Source organism: Haematobia irritans, chromosome 1, assembly GCF_050003625.1.
Source record: "Haematobia irritans isolate KBUSLIRL chromosome 1, ASM5000362v1, whole genome shotgun sequence".
NCBI lineage: Eukaryota > Metazoa > Arthropoda > Insecta > Diptera > Muscidae > Haematobia > Haematobia irritans.
In genome coordinates, this window is record NC_134397.1 from 172,815,016 (window position 1) to 172,839,991 (window position 24,976).

A 24,976-nucleotide genomic window follows, 5' to 3' on the forward strand; every position below is an offset into this window, starting at 1 on the left:
TCCACTCAGATAATAAACATTGGGCGTGTTTTCTTTTAGTACAGGTCACAACATTTGTAGGAGCTCTACACATAGACCAAGGAAGGCATAGACATCTCAACTGAATTCACAGTGCTGTAGTTTGTCTGCACACCGTAGAGGACTCTTTTTCATCTGCAATTGAGTTATTTTTTAATTTGGCTTTAATTTATTTTCTTTCCTTTGTTCTCTTGTTGAAACACCAAATATTGTAAAAGCTTATAAAATTCTATCCATCCAAATTGACTGATTTGTACGGTAATTCTCGTTATACTAAAAGAAATTGAGTCACTTGACTGCGCAAGCAATTGAGTGGAATGATTGCGCACTGCAAATAAACAAAACCATGGTGAATTGTCAAACTACGTCTTTATATTTAATTGGTCTAAGCTATACAGAACATCCAGCCGTTTTTCGATTCACAATAGTAATTTATTATGACTAATTTGGCGAACAAGATAAAAATATATCCCTGCCAGCATTTCAAAGTTCCATTTCATCCTCATCGCTACCACAGACTCGTAAGTGACACTGCAACAATCGCCATCGAGAAAAAAAAAAACTGGCTGATAGACGGTGCAACATGTAACTTGCCACTTGTAAATCAATATCATTCAATTATTAATGAACAAATTATGTTAAATGTGTTGTGATAGTGGTATAAATGTTATATTTATAAGAATTTATAAATGTGTAATCAAATTAATAACAGCTAAATAATCGTGTTTTACTTGACCACAATGATTCTTTTACATCTATCTTCAAATGCACTTTTTCTGATTGTTTGAGTGGGCACTTATTGGCGTCGTTCTAAGTTTATTAAAAAAATGCACTTAATAATTGCACTCATGATTTTTTGTGGTAACTTCTCAATAGTGACGGCGCTTTTACGATGAGTTTTGGATGTCGTATACGATTTTTTTCGACGTGGTAGGGATTCTCAGAAGCGCCGCCAAATTCAAAAAATGTTGGCAGGGATGTAGTAAATAATCATAAATATTCCCACAAGAACAATTTTTGCATTAAAATTGTGAAAGGTATATTATCGATCAAAAAATTATGTTAAATGTTGGCAACCCTATGGCTGAGTGAGCGCATTTTTATTTATCGGCTGGTCGCTTTTTTTGTATACTAAATATTTGCTTGCGCATCTAACTTTTTCTAATTTGATTGTTGAAAACATATAATTTGGAACGCTGGTCATCCGGGTTAATTGGAGTTTTAGTGGATTCTTGCTGCTTTTTGCTGTTAAGCTGTTGATATATATTGCCTTTCCCGTCTGCCGTTGCTGTTGTTGTTTTGGCTAACTGCACTAGGGTAATTGCCGTGTATTTGATACTGAACTGACTGCCGCCATATTATCTTTGCTGTTTTTACTTGTTATTCACTTGTAAGTTAACAACAATATGCCCGTGGCTAAAAAAGACCAGTGTGGCAAATGTCTTTCCAATTTAACCAAGACGTCTGGAGGGATTTTGTGCAAGGCATGCTTTGTTTGGTATCATGCTGCTTGTGTTAATGTTGCTGATGGTGATATTGCTGCATTGAGGGAACATAAATCTCTCTCATTTGTGTGCCCTGGTTGCCTGGAAAAACCTCCTGAAAGCGATTCCCAATCGGTGCGTTCTGAAATTTCGCTTGTAAATGCTAAGATGGATCTTATTATCCGCAAGACTGATGAGGAGCGTTTATCCACTAGGCAAATGATGACCGATTTGATGACTGAATTTAAACAAGAAATATCTTCCAGTTTTAAAGAGATCAAATCTGATGTTGAGAACTGTTTCAAACTTGTTGGAAATATTGAGACACAGACAAATAAGCGTATGTCTGCATTTGATGTTCATATTAATATTCTCCACAAAAGGCTTAATAGGCATGACATAATTGTCAGTGGTTTACCCAGTGGGATGGCTGACCTATTTGAAGTAGTCATTAGCCTTGGTGCTGTTTATGGTATTGCTGTAAATCGTCGTGAAATTGATGGAGTATATTATGTCAACAATGGAAAAGCTCTTATGGTCAAATTTACTTCTTTTGCGTTGCGAGATTCGATAGTTGAAGCTTATTACAAAACAATTAAGACAATGCCTCTCACTATCTCTAAAATTATACCTGGTTTGGCTGTGGATGGTTTGAATAGCAGAGTCTTTCTTAATGACCATTTTCCTCCTGCTGCTAATAAATTAAATGCGGTTTGCATGAAACTTCGGAGAGAGAAGAAAATCTCCAAATTTAGAATCAAGAATTCGGATATTCCTGTGGCTATTTTGAATCTTCCTGATGGCAAGGAGGTGAAGTATGATATCACTGGGTGTGAGAAGCTTCTTGCTGGAGATGATGTGTCATCTTGATTATGATGCATTGATAATTTTTTTATCTTTTTTCTTTTTTATCTTTTTCTCAATTAAATACCTACTTACATTTATATTTAGATGCTAATGTGATCTCATGTGCCTAGCCGATTTATATATTGTATGAATTATATATGGAGTTTTTGTTACATTTTTACCTAGTTATAGTTTTTTACATATCACTAAATTCTTGGTTTCCAAATCTAATACACTTTTATGTCTATGTCTACTCTTGACAATCTAGGCCCCATTGTTAGTGACAATAGCTTTATAAAGAATAGGTTGATGGTGTTTTCTGGTCAATTTGTGGTGGCTCATTGGAACTGTAGGAGTTTGGCTCCTAAAATGGACGAATTAAGGCAACTATTGAAAGAGAATATTTTTGATGTTTTTGCAGTCTCCGAATCATGGTTATCCGAGTCAATATCTGACAATGCAGTGTCTATTCCAGGTTACAGGATTGTTCGCAATGACCGTGGATCCAGGGGGGGTGGGGTATGTATTTATATATCAAGGAAACTTAATTTTAAGGTAGTTTACAGGTATACTGATGCTACGTCATGTGAGACCTTGTTTATTGAAATTCTTTTTAATGACACACGTTGTCTAGTAGGAGTTGTTTACTTACCTTGTGGTAATTTGGAGGCTTTTGAGAGCAACCACCGTGATATATTTTTGAATTATGCGAATGTGATTGTATGCGGGGATTTTAATTGCAACTTATTTGAGATTTCTAAGTCGGAACATTTAAGGTCAGTTGCTTTACGTTGTGGTTTATCTGTGCTACATAATTGTAGGCCTACACATTTTGATGTTAGGAGAAATTCTACATCTCTTCTTGACTACTATCTTGTGAGTTCATCCATGACAGTTGGTTGTTCCGACCAAGTTCAGTATCCTTCAATTTCTGACCATGCACTGGTATTTTTATCTTTTCATTTTAACATTGATCGGGTTGTGGAGTTTTTTGAATTTCCTGATTTTAATAGAGTTGATATGGATAGCTTAGCTACATATTTGGATAACTATGTATTTTCAAATTTTTTTGTTACAACTGACGTTAATGCCATGTGTGAAGAAATGTCTATATTGTTTAGAGATTTACTCACATATGTCCCTATGGTTAGGAGGAGAGTTGTATATAATACTGATTCGTGGATGAACTCACATGATGTTGTTTATGCTAGGTCTCTTAGAGACTTAGCATATTCTACATTCTGTGCCAGTCGGACCCCTCAGAATTGGGAGGTTTACCGAAGATTGCGAAATAGAGCTAAGGGCGTCATACGTAGCCAAAAGAGGAGGCATTTCGAAAGGGTCTTCAAGGGGTTGGATACAGCAGGAATGTGGAAGTTGCTGAAGGCCAGTGGTTGTGTTGCAGGTGACGATGGTGAATTTGAGGTTGACGTTGATGACTTGAATCAGTTTTTTGTTGGGGGCAGTGATGTTGTGGATTATGATCGCAGTGTCATTGATGACTTTGCTGACCGCGATCATGAATTTTCATTTCGCTGCATCACTGAATCTGAACTTCTTGAGGCTTTGTGTAAGGTTAAATCTAAATCTACAGGTGTAGATAATATTTCAATTCGCTTCATTAAGCTTATTTTTCCTTATATTTCTGGTATAATTTTGCACCTTTTTAATACGATTTTGACAACTTCAACCTTTCCTTCACCATGGAAGTTGGCTCGCGTTGTCCCGATTCCTAAAGTGCGTGTGGTTCGTGGGCCAGAGGATTATCGACCAATATCTATTTTACCAGCACTTTCTAAAGTAATGGAGCACATTCTTAAGTCACAGATATTGGAATGTGGTTCAGTGCAGATTTGTCGGGATCAGTATGCCTTCCGTAAGGGTTTTAGCACGTCTATGCTTCTTATTAGATTGACTGATGCGATCAGAGAGGAATTAAATGAAAATAGGCTATGCTCTCTTGTATCTATAGACCTTTCTAAAGCCTTTAATTCTATAGATTTTGTCACAATGGTTTCTAAGCTTCATGCGCAATTTAACTTTTCTAATGCGCTTTACAGACTATCAGTTATTCCGGACGACAGTGCTCGTGTCGAACATATCCCATATATTGTGCACATTATAATTTAAGTCCGACGGCATAATCGATACTGCTGCATGTTTATGGGATCGATAACACATTTACCGATTATTTAGTCATCGCCGACAAGTCGTATCGATCCGACACATTGTAAAATTCTTTACAAACACCGACATTCCGTCCGGAATAACTGATAGTCTGTAAAGCGCATAAATCTGCATGCAGACTTATTTTTTCTTATTTGTATGATCGCTTCCAATACGTTGCATTTAGGGGTCATGAGTCTTCTGTGCTTGGTTTAAACTCCGGAGTTCCACAGGGATCCGTGCTTGGGCCACTTTTATTTATCCTATATATTAACGACTTACATCAATGCGTTTTCTTGGATAGGTGCAAATCTTTTTTTTATGCTGATGATGTCTTTTTCCTTTTTAGTGGCAATCGCGGTGAAATTGGAATTTTGGAGCGGGAAATCAATGGGTGTCTCTCGGGGTTTAGCGGTTGGACTGTTAGTAACGGCCTTTCCGTTAACCCATCGAAGTCGAAGGTTATTTCGTTTGGATCATCTAATCACGATGACTATAATTTGAATGTATTTCTTGGCAATTATCGTATTGAGTTGGTTGAACGGTTGAGATGTTTGGGTTTGATTCTTGATTGTAAACTTACCTTTAGACCGCATATTGATTTGGTATGTTGTAGAGTTTGGAGTGCCTTGCGTAGGATTTACTCATCAAGAGTGATTCTACCTTTATTTGTCAGGAAATGTCTAGCTCACAGCCTTTTATTATCTCAAGTTATATACTGTTTAGAAGTTTATTCTGGCACTTGCCATGGTAATTTGTTGGTTTTGAATAGAATAGTTAATACTATTGCTCGTTTTGTCTTTAACGTTAATCGACGTGATCATATTTCTGATTATGTGAAGGAATTTTTGGGTTGCTCTTTTGAGAATTTTCTGAACATTCGTCTACTTCACATGTTTCATAAGATTATTAAAAGTGGTCAACCTTTAGCATTGTATGAGTGCTTTTCATTCAGTAGATCTACGAGAAATCCTCAATTACTCATTCCTCTTGTGAGGAATTCTGTTTACATGAGGTCTTTTGTTGTCAGGATTGCTCGGTGCTGGAATGTGTTGCCCTATTCTTTACGTATTTTCTCTCAATGTAATAATGTCTTTCGACTGAAACTTTATGAGTATTTTAATGCCTGATGTCTAAAAATCTTTCTTTTTTCGCTTGACTGACTATTTCATTGCTGTTCTTTAGTTTTTGTTGCTAACACGGGGTTATTTACTAGTTATTTGTAATTTTTTTGGACAACTTGAATTATTATTTCAGTGTATTAGATTTGGGAAACTGGTTGTGATGTGTATTTATTTAGTTGTAAGGATTTTAATTTTAAAGTTTTTTTCTGTAGCCTATGGTTATGATCTATTACTTTGTAATACACTATATGGGCCACTAGGCCTTTGTATTATATTGAATGAATAAATAAACAAAATAAATAAACAAATAAAATGTGATGTGATAGTCGTATAAATGTTATAATTATAAGAATTTATAAATGTTAAATAAAATTAATAAACATCTAAACAATCGTGTTTTACTTGACCACAATGATTCTTTTACAATATCTTAAAATTCACTTTTTCATATAGTTTGAAAGGGCTCTTATTGGCGTCGTTCTAAATTTATCTAAAGAGGAACCTAATAATTGCACTCATGCGATACTTTTTTTGTAGTAACTTGGCGTGGTACAACTTCTCAATAGTGGCGGTACTTTTGCGAGGAGTTTTGGATATCGTATACGACTTATTTCGACGTAATGGGTATTCTCAGAAGCGCCGTCAAATTCAAATAATTTTGACAGGGTATATTTTATTCAAACAATGTGAACGCTCCGTTTTGGTAATGAACACCCTACCTCATTTAAAATATCTATCACCTAAATGCTAAAATATGGCAACACTTAATGCAACTGTCATAAACTGTGCGCAGCGTTGTTGGCTTCACTTTTCAAAACATAAGAAACCGAAAATAAATAACAAAACAAAAACATGGGTAAGATTAAAAGTATATAATTTCAATAATGTTTTATTAATACTAAGTTGTTTTGTATTCAAGATGAAAAATTGCAACAAATTTTAAAAATTAAACCATTGCAAGATACTGTAATTGCATATCGTAATTCCACGGACGAATATCGAAAAATGTTGAAGAGGACGTGTAGAGCAGATTTGGAGAATCTTGTGAATATCGAAATGTCTGTCGAATCAGTGGAACCAGTAATGCCCAGCGATGATAAAATACCACCTTTACCGTCTGAAAGTTTAAGAAAACCAAAGGTAATTTTATAGTTCATATCTGTATCAAGGTTTATGCCTAAAATCTTTATGGTCATTTTAGGTATCATCGCTACTGAAAGAATGTAGGAAAGTCGAAGAAGGAATTCATTTGTTATAGCTATTTATTATTACTTAAGCATAATTTGATTAAGACATTTGTATATTACATTTAAGCAATCACATGTGGGTTTCAAAATCTGCAATTGAGAAAATACTGAAAACTATATCTCTTTCATTAATATTTTCTAAAGTTTTATATTACCTTGAATACTGGAATTATAGGAATTTTATGAAAAAGTTTCCCCTTAGTTCTAATAATTAGTAGGTAGCGGAAATCCAACTGAAATGGTTTTACATGTAGAATGAGTCAAACAATTTGGAAAACGAAGATCATTGCTTACATTCTCTATCACTTCATTAATACATATGTCATGGATATTTGACGAAGCAATAAACGTATTGCTCATTCCCAGTAACTTCTTTATTTGTAAATGTATTCCAAAGTCAAAGCAAAATAAAAATTTTTCTACGAAAATAAATATTTAAAAAGATTGGCACCGGCGTTGTGTATAGATAACTTACCCGATTCCACTATAGAAAAAAGGCGCCACAAGAGAGGTAGAAGCCAAAGCAACAGTATTGCCTCCATGTATAGTAAACGGAAAGAGTGACTCCAAACTATCCACAAATAACAAAGGCTTGTAGATAGGAAGAAAACACATTTTTGAAGTAACTTATTTTTTTGCTTTGAATAGGCCTTATTAACGAGCTTTATTTGCAAGGCGTCTGAGCCATAACTTTGTATTTCCAAATGTAAATCAGGCTCCTCGATGCCAGCATACAAATGTGTTACTGAATGGAACTCATAGATTGATATATTTGTTTTCGAATCCATAAATTTGTTTTCTTGTAATTGATTTGCGATTTGCAACAACGAATATCGGAACAAGGGGGACTAAAAATTTCAAATCAGCTGTTTTTCGAAGCCAGTAACAAATGTCAAACTATTGACTTGTATGCTTTGTCTTCAATGGGGCAAGATTTTGCTTTTGTTTTCTACTTCATTCAGTCTTGTGCGCGCTGTTGTTGTTTGCAGGAGTAACGAGTGAAGATGTGTTGTTTGTAAATGTTTTCTTAACTGTTTGGTAAATTGCATAATCGAATATAAATCCAAAGAAACAATAATTACTTTCAAAATAAATAACAATGAGTATCCCTAATTAAGGACTCCGCTATTTTCATAGAAAGTAAGTAGGTTTTACATATTTATAGCTATAGTACTAAATCTTCGATTTGAGCTCATTTTTTTCCAATAAATATGCTGTGTATAACTTTGTTTTTGTTATTCTTCTTTTTGTTGTCTTCTGAAAATGTAAATACGAAACTAGAGTTGCCATATTATTTTGTATTCAATTAAAGGAAGATGTCACTAAAGAAAAAGTAAATAATAGGTCTAAAAATATTTATACGTCGATACTAAGTTCGTTTCACTGGTAATTAGGGATGTCACCCGGGATAAATCCCGGGATTTTTTATTTTAAATCCCGGGATTTTTCGGGATCCCGAAAAACTAATTCCAATTTGTTAATTTGTGGCTTTTTAGCATTATTTGTTAAAAAATTGGAGTCTTCATTCATTGCAAACGGCCCTTAGATTTCATACCGGGCAAATTGAGTTAATAAAAATTTATGGTACACCCTGACTAAGAATTTATTATACCTTAAGTATACTGTAAAAAGCACAATTTCGTCAAAAATCGATGTAAACGATAAGGTGTTGAATTTGTGTCAACAGCAAAGTTCCGTTGATAATATGACCAAAACGCGATAGCGATATAAAATTATTTTTAATTTATTTTTTATTTTCTTAATGTTGTTGATTTGGACTACATGTTCGCCAAATATGATAGCAATTTGAAATTGCATTTTGATATACTCTTATGTTCTTTTGTTAATAAACTGTTACTTAACATATTACAGAATTCCGAAAATTTCGAAATCCCGAAAAAAATCCCGGAAATCCCGTGATTCTATATTTTGAAATTCCGAATGCCGGGATTTATAAAAATCGATCCCTAATGACAGCCCTACTGGTAATACTACGTTGAAGACTACGCAAGAAATCTCGCCATTTAGAACTAAAATCTCTTTATAAATCTTACGTGTTCAGACTGACAAAATATTGAGATTTCGTAGATTTATTTTTATTTTTTTATTGTTATTTTTTATTTATTTTTTTTATTATTTATTTAAAAGCTGTTTCTTGTTTACAAATTGAAAAAGTAAACAATTTAGCACCTGTCTTAAGCAGTTTTTTTTCAGCACATTAGAGGTGGTACAATTATCGATTTTCCACTATAAGTTTTTCCGGACGGAATGTCTGTGTTTGTATGGAATTTTATAGTGTGCACAGTCGATACGACAATTCGTCGATGACTAAATAATCGGTAAAATCGGATAAACTTATAGTCTGCAAGGCTCATAATGCGCCGTCCAGAAGTTTATTATTATATGGTGTCAATCAAATCCTAGGTGTTGGCCACAATGTAAGTTATGTCCGACGGCATAATCGATACTCCTGCTTGTTATTGTGATCGATAACACATTTATCGATTATTTGCTGTCATCGCCGACAATTCGTATCGATAAGATTGTTTAAAAACACAGACATTCCGTCGGGATAAACTTTTAGTCTGAATGGCGCATAAAAATCCATTCTTATTATGCTTTTATTTGGAATTTTTGGGGGTTTTAAGTAAAACTATGGTTCAATTAATTCTTGCTTCATGTTATAAGTTTATACGTACACCCATAGAAAAATTATTACCATACAGGCTCAAATCGATACGGTACGTTATTGATAGTTAGCCAGCCCCGTATGGTGCAATATCAATACCAAACGGTACAGGCGGTACGCAAAGCTTGAAAGTACCATACCGTATTAAGAAAGTACCAATATGGTATTAAACACAAAGCCTAAGCGGTATTAATATTTATACCGTAAATGTATAAACAGTGCGGTATTACCAAATAATACCAAAACGGTAATGGGTTTTAATACAAACACAGTATTAATTATGGCAATAAATATTTAGTTTAATAAAACACAAGTAAAAATCTTTGTTTCTTTAATTCATTTAATACATAACATACATGCAAAGTTTTTCTACCAATTCAGTTCCATGTCACACCTCAGGCACTGCATTCCACAAGTTGTTGTTGTTGTTGTTGTAACAGTTTATTGTGATCTCATCTTTTTCATGTTATACGCTTGGTACATCAGCTTGTTGGCAGATCAAGGAACTCTGCGACTAAGGTGGGGTGTGTCCAGAGTGATCTGGTGGTAAGTCGGGTTGGTTTGGCTGGGCAAGGGAAAAGATGACGCGTGTCGTGTGGCCCTTGGTTACAAATTGGACAAACGACAGCTACGCTGCTATCAATCACCGATAAGTAGGAATTGAGGCGGCTGCACTTGCCTGATCTTAATTGGGCCAAAACTACCCTAGTCTGCCGTGGGAGGTCTCTTTCCTCCGGTGCTATGGGAGGTGGTCGGACTCCAAGAACAGGATTAACCTTGTAGCTTCTCAGCGCTTCAGCTACAGTATCCTCATGAATCCTGTTCAAACCTGCCTGGTACGCTGCTTGATCTAGAGGCTCTCTTTCATAGTGCTGGATCTCGCGCTCTAGATTATGTATATCAACCCTTACGTTCCTGGGTGGTGGTTGTGTATCCATAAGATGGTGGTTTGGATGATACTGCTTTGACAACATGTAGTTGTGTCTTCGCACAGGGATGATCTTTGTCTCCACATATAGGTGATCCAGGGGTGTGCTGCGGAGACACCCAGTCGCAGTTCTAAGAGCAGCGTTCTGGCAGGTTTGTATGTTATTCCACTGCGTATCACTGGTCTGCAGTGTCCACATTCCACAAGTCGTCTGTTGTGGTATATGGATGGGTTTGGTATGTCACTTGCGCATCTAATCAAAGAACATTCGTATTAGTAAACATTAATATTGCTAACAATATTATACTTACTTATATTTCGCTATATTCACAGAATTAATTTTTTCTGTAGCCATGTTATTCCAAAATATAGTTCTTTACAACCCATATGAAAAAATAAACTACCAAGGTGACCAATTACAATTGGTCGCAACGGCTACATATCATATCTTACGGCGATGTGATTGTTAATACCATAATAATACCTGATATAAATGATTTGATACAATGTGGTATACAAATTAAAAGATAACGCGAATCAATTTGTTAATACCACACGGTAATGGCTACGTACCGCCATTTTTCTACCAGTGTACGATAATGCCCGTGTTCAACATTTCGAGACATATCCTAAATGTTGTTCAATAACACATTTATCGATATTTTGTTACTTTCTATAATTCATAGCAATCGTTATTTCGCACTTATAATGTTAGTTTCCGTTAGTGAAACATGAATATAGTTCCGGCCTTTCAATAAAAAATCAAATAATCGTGTGTACGCTCTTTAGTATCCTCAATGTTTTAGCACCGTTTAAGCATGTTCTAAATTTTCTGAGCGTTAACAACATTGTTTTAAATAGTACAAACATGATACAGAGTTGTATTTCCTCCGTCAATTTATTTGTATTTCCATAAACATAGCGAAAAATAAACAATAATTGATTTGATATCCATGCCAATAATTTAAAAAATTCTTTTATCAATCTACAAATTTATCTTGATCCCATGTTCTCATTACCATTAATAAACAGAATCTCTTGTTACCACCTAATTTCATGTATGTTGAACAACCCTGTTATTGCGAATATTCAAGATGGCGGCATCGGTACAATGACGAATATTTTGTGAATATTTGTCTTCATCGTTATAGGGCAGTCGGAATCGGTGTGTGTTCAATCAAACGTAGGATTTCAGATTTTCATTTAGAAAATTTCCCTATAAAAACCCCATTAAAAATTACAAAAATTGTATCAAAACACAGATTAAATAATGCGAAAACGTAAATCAAAGAAATTTTCTAAAAATTTCTCGTATAATAAGCTTTAATTTGTCATCGAAAAAAATACATGGTGCAGACATAGCAAGAAACCAAGCAAAAAAGGAAAAAAACTTACTGAGCAGAAAAGAATCAACATAAAGAGTAATTCAAAAAATATAGTGAACATCGAATCGGCTGTTGAGTAAATGAAGATTGTGTGCGAACGCGAGTGTGTTTATAGAAAAGGTGAAAAATAAGTGGTGCGACCAAAAAAAAAAAGTTTCTTGTTTAATTGTTTTAAACGAATTAAGGCAAATTACACACTGTTGGATATATGTATCCGGTCTTACAAGCCCATTTGCCAAAGAAAGTACGTATAGTAAACATTGAATGTTATAAAACAAATTTCATGTAATCTCATTTTGGAATCAAGAATTAACTATAAAAATTTACCTATTGGCCTTCGTTCATGATGTTCTAGTACCTAATCGGCATATATTTCGTTTTTTTTTTCTTTTACTTGGCTGGTTGATGTACGTATAGTAACAAATAAAAGTGTCGGAGTGTGGGGTAGTGTTTTTTTTGTATTCTTCGAATGAGATGAGTGTTCACTTTTTCCCCAGTACGCGGCGATTGAGTTATAATGTGTGTGTTTGGTTTTTTGGTAGTACATCGGATTGGTGGCGACGGGCAAGTACGTGAATGTTTAGAAAACCAAGCTACCGACATCAAAGTATGTCCCATCGTCATCTTTCCATGGGTGGACGACGACACTTGAATATGATGTGCCAAAATAACAACTCTGTTTTGGCCATTTAAGTGTTTGTGTGTGTGTATATGTGTAGTACTAGACGGCAACATAAAAGCAAAAAAATCTGGCATAAATTGTGTTTTGGTTTATTAGATTTTTGTGTAACTTATACACGCATTAAATAGTTTTGGATTTTCACGTACACATTTTCATCATCCCCACCCTCAAACCCCACATGCAATCAAACATGAAAAATTTCCTTAATCTTGTTTTTCCGTGTACCGTCGGGTTCGGTCAGTTTGTCGTTTCGCCGTGCCGCAAAAAGTGGTGAATTTTTGATTTGTTTTCCTTTTCGTCTCGTAAATATATTCCACCATCCATCCATCGACTATTGACGGCGATTTGTATTGCATTTTGTTTTGTCTTATCTACGCTTTCCACGCTTCTTCGTATTTGTGTGTGTATCCATTATTTTTAAACAATTTCTCTTTGATTTTCCCTTCGTCTTATCGCTCACTCGGTTCGCTGGTCGTTCGCCAAATTCTGTAGTTTATTGTTCACCATCACTAGACCACACCGTAATTGTGTGTACATTGGACGTGCTGTAGTATTTATTTTTACAAAAACATAAATATTTTGGTTAGCACATTTGCATAATCAAGAAAATACAAACTAACGAAAAATTTGCCCACCAGTCGTCATCAGACGCATTATTGAATGACGTTGCCGATTTGCATGCATTCTCTAATACCCTTGAGAGTGTACAACGATTTACAATGAAACGCCAAAAACGCGGTGGGTGATATCGGCGGCATCGTCGTCGTCGTCGGCAGTGATGTCAATGTGTGTATTTTTGTACTCTGTGTTTTGCGGGCATTCTTTTGATTCATAATATTTTTTGGGTCAATGGACCTTAAATGTTAACAAAAAGAGATTTAATTAATTTAAACGGAAGCAAAACAACGAATGACCGGTCATGTTTTGAAATTTGATATTGTTAAAATGTCTTGAAATGGGCTAGTGTCCCTAATTGTGTTAAGTGTTTCTTTGCCTCCCATTATTGATACAAAAATCTTGTGTATCTAACAGAAAAAAAGGAAGAAGACTGCAAAAAGGGTGCAATGAAAAATAAAAAAAAAAAAAAATAACTTTATCAGAAGAATTACTTGAGGGAAAAAATTATACGAAATAGATTTTACAAATAGAGTTTAAAATACGTTGTACCCACTTTATCCATCAATGTCCATATAATAATGACCAAAAAACTCTGATCTATGGAATAAGGCGGTACAGATAGAAAAACTAGGTTTTTCTTCTCTTCGCCTCCAATAAAATAATTACCGCAAGTATGCTCCGATTTTGAAAAAATCGCCTTGCCCATAGCCGTTCACGAATAGTGTCGACCATTAAAAAATACTTTAATAGAGATTATTCTTTCGGAGGTTAACTTTTTAATGGTGGCATGATTTCTGCGCTTAAATTTACTTTAGTACAAGTGGTTTGTTTGTCCAATTTTTGGCCAACGTGTAGGCTTTTCGATTCTAAACATAAAATGTAATACTTTTTTGTCGGAAAAAAATATTTTTGGAGTTACAGGCCCCTAAAGCTTTCATTGTCTTAAAAGTAATATATTTATAACATGGACCCGGAGAGGTTCTGGGTTTGCGTTAGCCCACTTTGGATTCTGTCCATAGGACAAAGTCTCAAACCCCGGCCGAAGGCCGTCCACCTTTCCACTTTGGTTTCGCCTTAGCTCACTTTAGACTCTGTTCATAGGAGAAAGTTTCAAATCCCGTCCGAAGGCCGGACCCTTTGGTTCGCGTTAGCCCACTTTGGACACGGCCGAAGGCCGTCCACCTATTCGCCAATTTTCAAAGGTCGATATCTCGAAAACTACGCTCTTCCGACAAAATTTTTACTAAATATTTTCTCTAAAATGTACTAAAGGGTGCAATCAAAAATACAAAAAAAATAAAAAATTTATCAGAAGAATTACTTCGAGAAAAAAAAAATAATTATACGAAATAGATTTTACAAATAGAGTTTAAAATACGTGGTACCCACTTTATCTATCAATGTCCATATAATAATGACCGAAAAAAATCTGATCTATGGAATAAGGCGGTACAGACAATAAAACAAGGTTTTCTTCTTCGCCTCCAAAAAAAATACTTGCGGTAAGCAAGTATGCTCCGATTTTGAAAAATTTGTCAAAAATTAAAAACAAACGCAATTTCATTCACTTGATGAAAAATTGCTGTTAGAATTAACAAAAAATAAAGGAAAAATAAAGATTTTCAGATGTCGATATCTCGAAAAGTAGGCTTTTCCGACAAAATTTTTACTTTACATTTTCGCTTTAAAGTCCCTTCTCAAAATTTTTGTTTGTTTTTATCAACTTTTGCCAAAGTAGATTAGTTCCGATTTCTGTTTTATACAAAGATACCCGTTGAACCAACATTCCTTATGAAAATATGTGAGTCCAAAAAATTTGGCTTGAGCGGCCAGAACAGATTTAGTTCACAGAATCTTTGTTAAAGGAAATGAAAAGTAAAAGCGACACATTTTTGAACTTACAGCCTGTTTCTGTATGTCGAACGAGCTCTATCGATCGACTGAAATGCACAGAAACAGGTGATTTTTGGTTATAAATTCAGCTGTTTGTCTCCATTTCAGTCGATCGATAGAGCTCGTTTGAGATACAGAAACATGCTGTTAGACAGAAATTAAAAGTATCTGCCAGGAATCGGACGATATTCTCTCCAATGTGCTTCAGTAGCTTCGTACAATACGAGTCGTAGCCGTAGCGTTCTTGTGGTGCTATGTTCAGATATAAAATAGGTCAGGAAGCTTTCCTTTGATACATACAGCTAGGATCATGGTTGTTGTTGTAGCCCTTTGGAGTTGGTATTTTCGAGTTTTTCGGGAAATAAGCATACTCCAAATGGGGGTTTGCAGTCCTTGGACAGAGTTGAAAACCCTGTGTCCGCCTCGGGCCGTAGACCCGACTGCAACGAGGGCGGCTAGGATCATGGTTGGAGGAGCTGATGTGATAATCCTTATGTTCATATTGTCTTCCCTCCGGCTTCATCGCAACCGAATGTCGTGGTACTATCAATATATTGCATATTTTGCTTGTAGAATTGGTGTGCTTCAGTAATTGGTCAGGAAGAATTGTTTTATTTATGCTGATATGTCTTCCCACAGGGTCATGGTATTCCCAATCTCACTAACACTGTATAATTTCCCTCCGCCTGCCCCTACATATATCTTTTCAGTAATCAACAAGTTTTCTTTGTCCAATTACTAGAGGACCGGTGTATGTCAAGGCTGGTTACGAACAGAGTCAATATATCCTGTTATGGGAATATAGAACAGTGCTTATGATGTCGGCACTCAACTCAAGGAAAGTGTATCAATAAAATGGAATTGCGTGGCACTCATTGATTTTTTGTATATTTTTCCTCTGGACATATAACTGTTGTCATGATGTCGATACGTAAAAAAAAACACCTTACGACGAACCTTATACCTCAAAGAAATTCGATCTTTATCATTAAAAAAGAATTGCGTGACGTGAATTGCTCATTGAATTTTTGCCCAATGAAATGCTGCAAAAGGCATAGCCTTAAACAAAGCAACTGCATCACTATATATAAAAATCTTGAAAAGAAATTAATCGATTTATGTGCAAAAGAATAATTCAGTAATTTCTATTTTTTTTTTAATTGCCAATATCTCAATCTATGGTTGATTATCTATGATGGGTGATAAAATAGTTCATTTCAAATTTATCTCTATAGCTTGGTACAAAAGCAATCTCTCCATATACTTTGAGGTTTGTTTCTGCAAATGTAGGTGCAAGTAATGTATTTTGTAACTATACATGTTTCCCATTGTTGTTGAATTTATTACAATACTTTAGTTTTACACCTTTTTTTTGGGAACATAGTCGTTGTTACTTTTACACCCGAATGACTAGTTAACAGAGATGTTTTCTTTGCCGAAAGCGAATTAAAGCATCTATAGCCAGAGAGTGTTTGTATATCCTGCTTGGAGGCAATTCGTTTGTTGTTGGGTGAAATGAAAAGGAAGATAAATAAACAATGACGATGTTCAAGCAAACCCCCCGACTTTACCTTGTTCATATACTACTAGTATTGTGGTTGTTGTGAAATTCATTCACACATTTAGTATGAAGCGATTCCGTATGAAATAACCATGGGAGTAGATAAATGTATTAGCCTGTTTATAGCTAGTGGGTCATTTTTACTTAAGATAATTTTGCGTATTTGAAGGTTAAAAAAATTTGTGTAAACAGAGAACTTAGGATAGTTTTAAACACATTTTGAGTCCTAAAGTAAACACGATTTACAAATTCGATCAGTGTGGACACATTGCTAATAGAAAAAATTATACTGTATCCGTGTTATTCGATACACTTGGCCCAGCCATGCTTCAACTTTGAGCACCGTCTTACAAATAAGTCTCGTCAAGATCTGCAAAATTGGCCTCCTATGGAGGTTTTGGAAATAAAAAGGTGTGAACTCTGCGTAGTGGATATGGATCCCACATGGCTCCTTGAAAACTGTTTTCATTGGTTTCAATTTTCAACACAGGCAAAACCCAAAATTGTTTAGTGATGCTAGAACTGCTCTATGTTACTCGAAAGATTATTGATTTTTTCAATTTCAGTTTTGATAAACTCCTCTTAGAAATAATGCTAAAAATTTCGAATAATGGAACAAACATCGATACAATTTAATAAGGAAACAATAAGATTCTTATGGAGAAATAAATCTTCCCAAGTTTGAAGAAAAGACCATTGTTCTTTCAAAAACCCAACAAGCAGTGTTACCTTTGTGCGGCTTTAGTCGCATTTTGCAACCTTTCTGACATCATGCGACTTTTTGTGCGACTGTTTTAAAATGTAAAATGTGCGACTTTAGTCGCGCGCATGTACAAAAGGGAAGTGCTTTAATTTGAATCAATTTTTATAAATGGGAATTCATCACCGCGCGCTTTACGTGGGAGCCTCCTTGGTCATGGATTCAACTCCAGTTTCGACCAAATAGCAAAATGTGTTTCAGCGGTGAATGCTGAGTGTTTCAAAGATTCTTTAAGCACATCAACGACGTAATATGAAACGTCGTTTGAACTCGGCTATAAAAAGGAGTCCACTTGTCATTGAGCTACCCATAGAAGCACTCATTAATGAGAGAGAAGAAAATCACGTATAGTATCGCAATAGACATCCATCCTACGATAACCTTAACTACACTGTATTCTGGTTTGTTCCACTAGACCCACTAAAATTTTGATAATTATCACAAATTTTTACTGAAAGTCGTTCGTTTACTCCAAAAAGCCAGCAAAAGAGAGCCAGGGAGAGATCAAATGTGACATTTGAGAAATAGCGAAGTTGCATGTTTTTGCTATAGATTTTTTTACAGAGTCAATTATAAGTGTAATATAAAAAATATATATCTTTATTATATTAATTCATTTAAAGGCTTCAAATTGGCTAATGGCAAATTGGTACTGGATGGCGTTCGCGTACATTTCTGCTAATTTTAGCAAAGAGAAAAAAATCCTTTTTACTCTCTTGAAAGTTTACGATTTACTGGATTTTTTATTACAATAAGTTGGTAAAACATCTTTTATGTTAAATGGACTGTTCCTTTATTGTTTTTGTGTTGTTTTACAGAACATTATGCGACTTTTTTGTACGACCTTTTTTTTTTGAATATGCGACTTTTTCAAAATTTCCAACGGTAACACTGCCAACAAGTCAAATTTGGAGTTTGGCTTCTCTCGTGAAATATAGCTTTTTGCCATCAATAAGGATACAGTTGCGCTTAATTTGATGAGAGTTGCGGAATGAATTGATTGGCTCAGAATTTCACGAAAGCAAATAAAATCTTTTACAATCTCTGGGGTTCAGAAAAATATGACAAAATTCGAATACATCCATCTTGCGCTTTGGGATATAATATCTCTCGAATCAGAATAAGGACAATTGTCTTCGGTGCTCAGGAAGAGTCGATGGACGACTTTGAATTCTATATCCTATGAGATGTATTAGGGTATTTAATTGTGATATTTCCTGATCAGGATAAGAAGATATGATTATCTCAGTCCTTGGATGAATTATGTGGTTTTAACTTAATTTTCTAGAGCAGACCGAAAACTCGCCTTTAATCAATTATAATATCAAATTACTGAATTTTTAGTACTAAAAAGTCTGTTAGGTCTAAAATATTACTAAAGACACGGACCGAATTATCTTTTATTGTTGGTTTCGATCGAACTCTTCCATATACTTTTTGAAACATTTTGATCGGCCCAGTCCTATTTTTTACCCGCCAAAGCACAACAAAATTTTTCCTAATATTAGTCACTTATAAATTCCAACTTTTCCTATTATTTACTACCAACGTCCAATTCTAACTATAACAATTCTAGATAATTATATTGCCTTTTGAAAATTTATACAAATAATCTTAAAATCTAAATCTACAGAACTCTTTTTTAAAATTTTGTTTTTTGTTTTATTTATTTTTTTGCCATCAAATATGAAAACGTGAATGAATCTTGGTTCTTGCAAGTTGAATTGCTCCTCTGTATCACCACCTGGCACTATGTGTACAACTACGTCACAATGCTGTCGCTTTCTTTTATTTATTTTCTGGAATTCTTTTGCTTTTTTGTACTTGAATCCCAAACAAACGGCATTCGTCGTACATACACATAAGCTGAAATTTTTATTTTGATGTAGAAGCATTTTGTTGTGGGGTTTCCCCCCTCCCCCCCCTTTTGTCGCCCACATCCCACCATTCGTTTTTCTATGTCATAGGTCTTTGCATTGTTTTTTATCCTCCATTCTTACTACTGAGTGGATTTATTTTTCTGTTTGTCGCACGAGAGATTTTCAAGAATTTTTGTTCCCAGTAAAATTGTATATTCTTATGGGTAACTATATAATTTTTGGAATCTTTGAAATAACCAAAAAGGTGACAATTTGGAATTTTAATACCCCATATAAACATTGGGGTTATCAAACAAGGATGAGGGTGGTGCTTTTAATATTTATTCTATAAAAAGATAAATTGGAGAGTTTTTATAGTATGTATATTATTTTTTAATTTGATGCATTTGCCTATACATATTTAGCAAGTTAAGATCTTGATTCTTGATATCGAAACGAAAACGTTTTAAAAATATGGAATTTGGCATACAAATTGGCAAATTTATTCTATTTGAATATGAGCAAAATATCTCAATGGCAAATATTGGAATTAAGACACAATTTGAAACCCCCACGCTCCTTAGTTTTACTTGAAATTGTTGATAAGCGTTTCATTTACCTTGAACTTTGCTTTTTGCGAATAGCTTTTACGAGATAATGACACAAGTTAACAAAGATTTCGATTTCGAAAAATTATAAAAAAATCGAAATAACATATTTTGGAAAAACAATTAAAAAAATCGATGCCTATTCTAAATAATATTAGTAACACTGAAAATAAAATTAAAAAAAAAACAAATTGGGTCAAAATCGACCAATCTACTTTTGCATAAGGCAGATCTTTTCTGTGGAATTGGTTGACAATTTTGTAAACGTGTGTAACTTAACATTGATTTTTTTCCTTCCACTAGTTTGTATTAATCCTATTAAACATTTAATCAATCTTATCACCTAAGAGTAGTATACTTTACTTGTAAAACTATATCGTTAACGCTAAAAATTGACGTGCATTTTTTAAGCTTCCATTACCTAAAAATTATCAGAACTTCAAGTGCCCAAGAAAAGAAAACTGATCAGCTTCTTTTATGCCATTGAGTTAGTTAGTTAGTGAATCGGTAGGCCAATGCTAAAACTATGAAATAACGTTTATCGAGGTTGGGTTATGTCCAGTTTATAGAGGTTATTCCAGCTTGCCTATCGATTAAGATGCTGATAATGCTTCTGAATATCGACCTCATCGGCAGGAGTTCTGCGAAGAAAAGTTACCGCTATAGCATTGATCGATGAATTCAAAATTATGTATTTTTATTTACCCTACGGGGAATGGATCAACCCCGGGATGGGTACGCGGGACTAGTACCTGGTGTGTATGGACCAGTCCCAGTTCTGTTCACAATGTATGGAAAGAACAGGCAATTTTTATAAATGGGAATTAATCGCCGTGCGCCTTACATGGATTCAATTCCAGTTTCGACCAAACAGCAAAATGTGTTTCAGCGGTGGGTGTTGAGTGTTTCAAAGCTACTCTAAGTACTTCACCACAATGCGCAACGCCCTTTGAACTCGGCTATAAAAAGGAGTTCACTTGTCATTGAGCTAATCAGAGAAGTACTCATTAATAAGACAGAAGTAAATCACGTATAGTATCATATTGGACACCTAACCTACACGGTGTTCTGGTTTGTACAGTCGTTGTTTTATTGCATACAATTTCAACAACTAGATACATTCTAGTACCAAATAATTTTTGATAATTATCACAAATTTTTACTGGATGTCATTAGTTTACTCCAATAGATTGTCAGAGAGAGAGAGAGAGAGAGAGAGAGAGAGAGAGAGAGAGAGAGATAAAATGTGACATTTGAGAAATAGAGAAGTTGCAATTTTTTTCTAGGAATTTTTTGTCAGTAAGAGTTTGTCATAAACAAATCATGCATGCAATTTATTTCACAGCAACAATTAGAAACGTAGTACAAAAATAAATATTTTTATTAATTTAATTGATTTAAAAGCTTTAAAATTGGCTGATGGTAAATTGGTACTGGATGGCGTTCGCGTACATTTCTGGTAATTTTAGAAAAGAGAAAAAATCCATTTACGTTTTACTGGTTTTTATGTTACAATAAGTTGGTAAAATATCTTTTTATGTTAAAGGGACCGTTCCTTTATTGTTTTTGTATTGTCTAATAGAACATTTTTATAATAAAAAGACCTCACAAATGCAAGCTACTTTTTTTTATCATTATGCGACTTTATTGTGCGACCTTTTTTGGAATATGCGACTTTTTCAAAATTTCCAACGGTAACACTGATTGTGAATTTGGGGGATTATCTAGCAATGAAATTGCCTTGGTGGTTGCGAAATAAGCATGGAAATTGAATATGGAAAACTGACTTAATAATCAATATTGTATTGTCAAAATATTTAGTTGTCAAAAGTATGCGCTAAAACCCAATATTGGCAAGCCACAAGTAGCTGGGCGATTCCAGTTCAATGAATGCTGCGTTTGTGTTTCTCAAACGCTTATATGTTATGTTGCTGGGATGTCACCCGAAAAGGACAATAGAATGCCGCAAATCTTTCAATGAGTTCAATATTCACATAATATTAGAGCCAGAATACATGAACATACAAGGAAACTGAAAACCAGATTAAAGAGCAAAACTACATAGAATTTTCACCAAAACTTTGTCGATTAACATTTTACTTGAAGTTTAATTTTTTTCCTACATAAAGAATTTATTAATTCATCCAATTTGTTAAATAAGATTCAAACATCATAACCATTTTAAATTCGATGAATTAAGTTTTAAATTTGGAATCAATTAATTGAATAAAATATTCTTTTTAATTTAATCAATTAAGTTTTTTAATTGGATCAATAAATTGTTAATTGATTTTTGCTTATTAATAACAGCTCTGTTCTTGAAGAAATTGAAATTGGATAAATTAATTTCATGATTGTAGACAAAAACATATTCTTCTGTGTATGGATGTCTTTTGGTATGCCTTCAGCAGCTTTAGGTTAGGTATAGTGACAGCCCAATATTTCAACCTCACTTAGACTATTTAGCCCATTGTGAAACCACAGTGGTTAACTTTTCTCTTATAACTGAATGCTGCCCGATTCTATAATCAATGACAAGGCAGAAGACTTCAGGCTCGAAATAGTTTGGCCATTAAATGTGGTTTTCCAATACAAATATACTGTATCAAAATAATATGTTCTGTTCTTCAAATTGTTACTAACTCCAATTCGGGAAGAATTGGAACAATATCTATAATTCCACATTGCAATTTCCCACAGTAGAGCGAACTTCCGATTTTATTTAATTTTTTGCACTATACAGTGAAAACCGGACAAGGAATTTGAAAATTGGCAAAACAAGAATCATTCACATTTTTGTATGTTTTGGCCAATAGGCTTAAAATAAGTTGTAGTATCACGTTTTTGTCTTTTCTTGTGTTTTTTTTTTTGTATTCTTCAGCTTCAATACTTGTTTGTTGTTTTACTACTACAACTTTTTCGTTTTCATCGTGTTGAGTTTTTTCTTTACATTCTCTTTTCTAACAACGCTGCTGCCGCGTTGTTATTTTTTGCTAGTAGATGGCGGATTGTGAATACATACGTATGTATGTATGTTGTTTGGTATGTGTGTTTGTATGTATGTATAATTGTAGTGCGAGGTGATTTGCGAAAAAGTGTTGCCAGTAGAATTATTGTATGAAAACAAAAAAAATAAAAAATAAAAAACACAAATACCAGAAGCCAGCCAGACGATTTTACGTCAGATGGTGAATGTCAGATATATCGGCGGCAGTAACGCGCATTCAACATTATGCCGTTAATGTGCACAGTGTTTTATAGGAATGTAATATGAGTACTCTCAACGATTAAAGTAGTTAGGTATTATTAGCTTCGTTCGCGAAATTTTCCAGAAAAAAATATGAAAGAATGTTGGAGCTGGTGAATCAAGACATTAGATTATAGATTACATAGATGACCCATTTCTCTCCCCGAAACTAATTGGCGTAAATCTACTTTAGGACAATTTTGGCTAAGCTATAGATTTATGGATATAGAGCACAACATGTAATGCATCATTTTTTGCCGGAGAGGCCTATTTTAGGAGTTAGGGCACGGTTGTCACAATTCGTTGGTAGAATTCTACCAAAAATGGCATATTTTTTATTGTTTGGTAGATTAGTAGAATTCTTGATGTTTTGATTTTGATAGATTTTGCAAAATATTCCCCTTCAACTAAGAGATACCTTACAAATTTTCAAAAGAAATAAAATTTTGATAAAAATTTCTGTAGAAATAAAAGTTTGAGAAAATTTTCTTTAGAAGTAAAATTTTGAGAAAATTTTGTATAGAAAAAAAATTGACAAACTTTTCTATAGAAAAAAAATTTTGAGAAAATTTTCTATACAAATAAAATTTAGACATTTTTTATAGAAATAACATTTTGAGATAATTTTCTATAGAAATAAAATTTTGACAAAATATTCTATAGAAATAAAATTTTGAGAATATTTTCTATAGAAATAAAATTTTGAGAAAATTTTCTATAGAAATAAAATTTTGACAACATTTTTTATAGAAATAAAATTTTGACAAAATTTTCAATAGAAATAAAATTTTCGCAAAATTTTCTATAGAAATATTATTTTGACAAATTTGTCTGTAGAAATAAAATTTAGACAAAATTTTCTATAGAAATAAAATTTTGACAAAATGTTCTATACAAATAAATCTTTGAGAGAATTTTTTATAAAAGTAAAATTTTGAAAAAAGTCTGTAGAAAAAAAATTTGGAAAGGTGTGAAAAACAAAATTTTAGAAATAAAATTTTGACAAAATTTTCTATAGAAATAAAATTTTGACAAAATTTTTTATAGAAATAAAATTTTGAGATAATTTTCTATAGAAATAAAATTTTGACAAAATATTCTATAGAAATAAAATTTTGAGAATATTTTCTATAGAAATAAAATTTTGAGAAAATTTTCTATAGAAATAAAATTTTGACAACATTTTTTATAGAAATAAAATTTTGACAAAATTTTCAATAGAAATAAAATTTTCACAAAATTTTCTATAGAAATATTATTTTGACAAAATTGTCTGTAGAAATAAAATTTAGACAAAATTTTCTATAGAAATAAAATTTTGACAAAATGTTCTATAGAAATAAATCTTTGAGAAAATTTTTTATAAAAGTAAAATTTTGAAAAAAGTCTGTAGAAATAAAATTTGGAAAGATTTGAAAAACAAAATTTTAGAAATAAAATTTTGACAAAATTTTCTATAGAAATAAAATTTTGACAAAATTTTTTATAGAAATAAAATTTTGACAAAATTTTCTATAGAAATAAAATTTTGAGAAAATTTTCTATAGAAATAAAATTTTGAGAAAATTTTCTATAGAAATAAAATTTTGACAAAATTTTCTATAGAAATAAAATTTTGACAAAATTTTCTATAGAAATAAAATTTTGACAAAATTTTCGATAGAAATAAAGTTTTGACAAAATTTTCTGTAGAAATAAAATTTTGACAACATTTACTATAGAAATAAAATTTTGACAACATTTTCTATAGAAATAAAATTTTGAGAAAATTTTCTTTGAAATAAAGTTTTGATAAAATTTTCTATAAAAGTAAAATTTGGAGAAAATTTTCTGTAGAAATAAATTTTTGACAAAATTTTCT

The 24,976-nt window shown here is 33.3% G+C and overlaps 3 protein-coding genes across 6 annotated transcripts in view; 2 read left to right on the plus strand and 1 right to left on the minus strand.

Annotated features, from left to right (window-relative positions):
- Positions 1-6,368: 6,368 nt before the first annotated feature.
- Kmn2 (kinetochore Mis12-Ndc80 network component 2) lies at positions 6,369-6,999 on the plus strand. Its single transcript, XM_075292128.1, has 3 exons — positions 6,369-6,494; positions 6,558-6,778; positions 6,840-6,999. Exons 1-3 carry the CDS (start codon positions 6,491-6,493, stop codon positions 6,894-6,896), a joined length of 282 nt encoding a protein of 93 aa, XP_075148243.1. The 5' UTR covers positions 6,369-6,490; the 3' UTR covers positions 6,897-6,999.
- PIG-H (Phosphatidylinositol glycan anchor biosynthesis class H) lies at positions 6,883-7,809 on the minus strand. Its single transcript, XM_075292127.1, has 4 exons — positions 7,361-7,809; positions 7,180-7,304; positions 7,041-7,118; positions 6,883-6,975 (listed from the first exon to the last, which is right to left on the minus strand). Exons 1-4 carry the CDS (start codon positions 7,671-7,673, stop codon positions 6,907-6,909), a joined length of 585 nt encoding a protein of 194 aa, XP_075148242.1. The 5' UTR covers positions 7,674-7,809; the 3' UTR covers positions 6,883-6,906.
- A 77-nt stretch (positions 7,810-7,886) lies between these two features.
- The window catches only part of flfl (serine/threonine-protein phosphatase 4 regulatory subunit 3 flfl), a 45,551-nt gene continuing 28,461 nt past the window's right edge, over positions 7,887-24,976 (plus strand). For 3 of the 4 annotated variants that reach the window (XM_075292122.1, XM_075292125.1, XM_075292124.1), the window contains exon 1: positions 11,637-12,131. The gene's annotated coding sequence lies outside the window, so the exon portion shown is untranslated. Of the gene's footprint in view, positions 8,026-11,636; positions 12,132-24,976 lie in introns of those variants that run through there. The other variant, XM_075292123.1, reaches the window with a different exon arrangement.

Excerpts from the sequence above, each read along its gene's own strand:
- Kmn2 (XM_075292128.1), top strand. Across the intron at positions 6,779-6,839 it reads AAAGTTTAAGAAAACCAAAG|GTATCATCGCTACTGAAAGA; the intron begins GTAATTTTATAG and ends TGGTCATTTTAG.
- PIG-H (XM_075292127.1), bottom strand. The coding sequence starts at position 7,673 with ATGGATTCGAAAACAAATATATCAATCTATGAGTTCCATTCAGTAACA. Across the intron at positions 7,305-7,360 it reads TTTTTCTATAGTGGAATCGG|AAAAATTTTTATTTTGCTTT; the intron begins GTAAGTTATCTA and ends TTATTTTCGTAG. Across the intron at positions 7,119-7,179 it reads TTAATGAAGTGATAGAGAAT|TTGGATTTCCGCTACCTACT; the intron begins GTAAGCAATGAT and ends AAACCATTTCAG.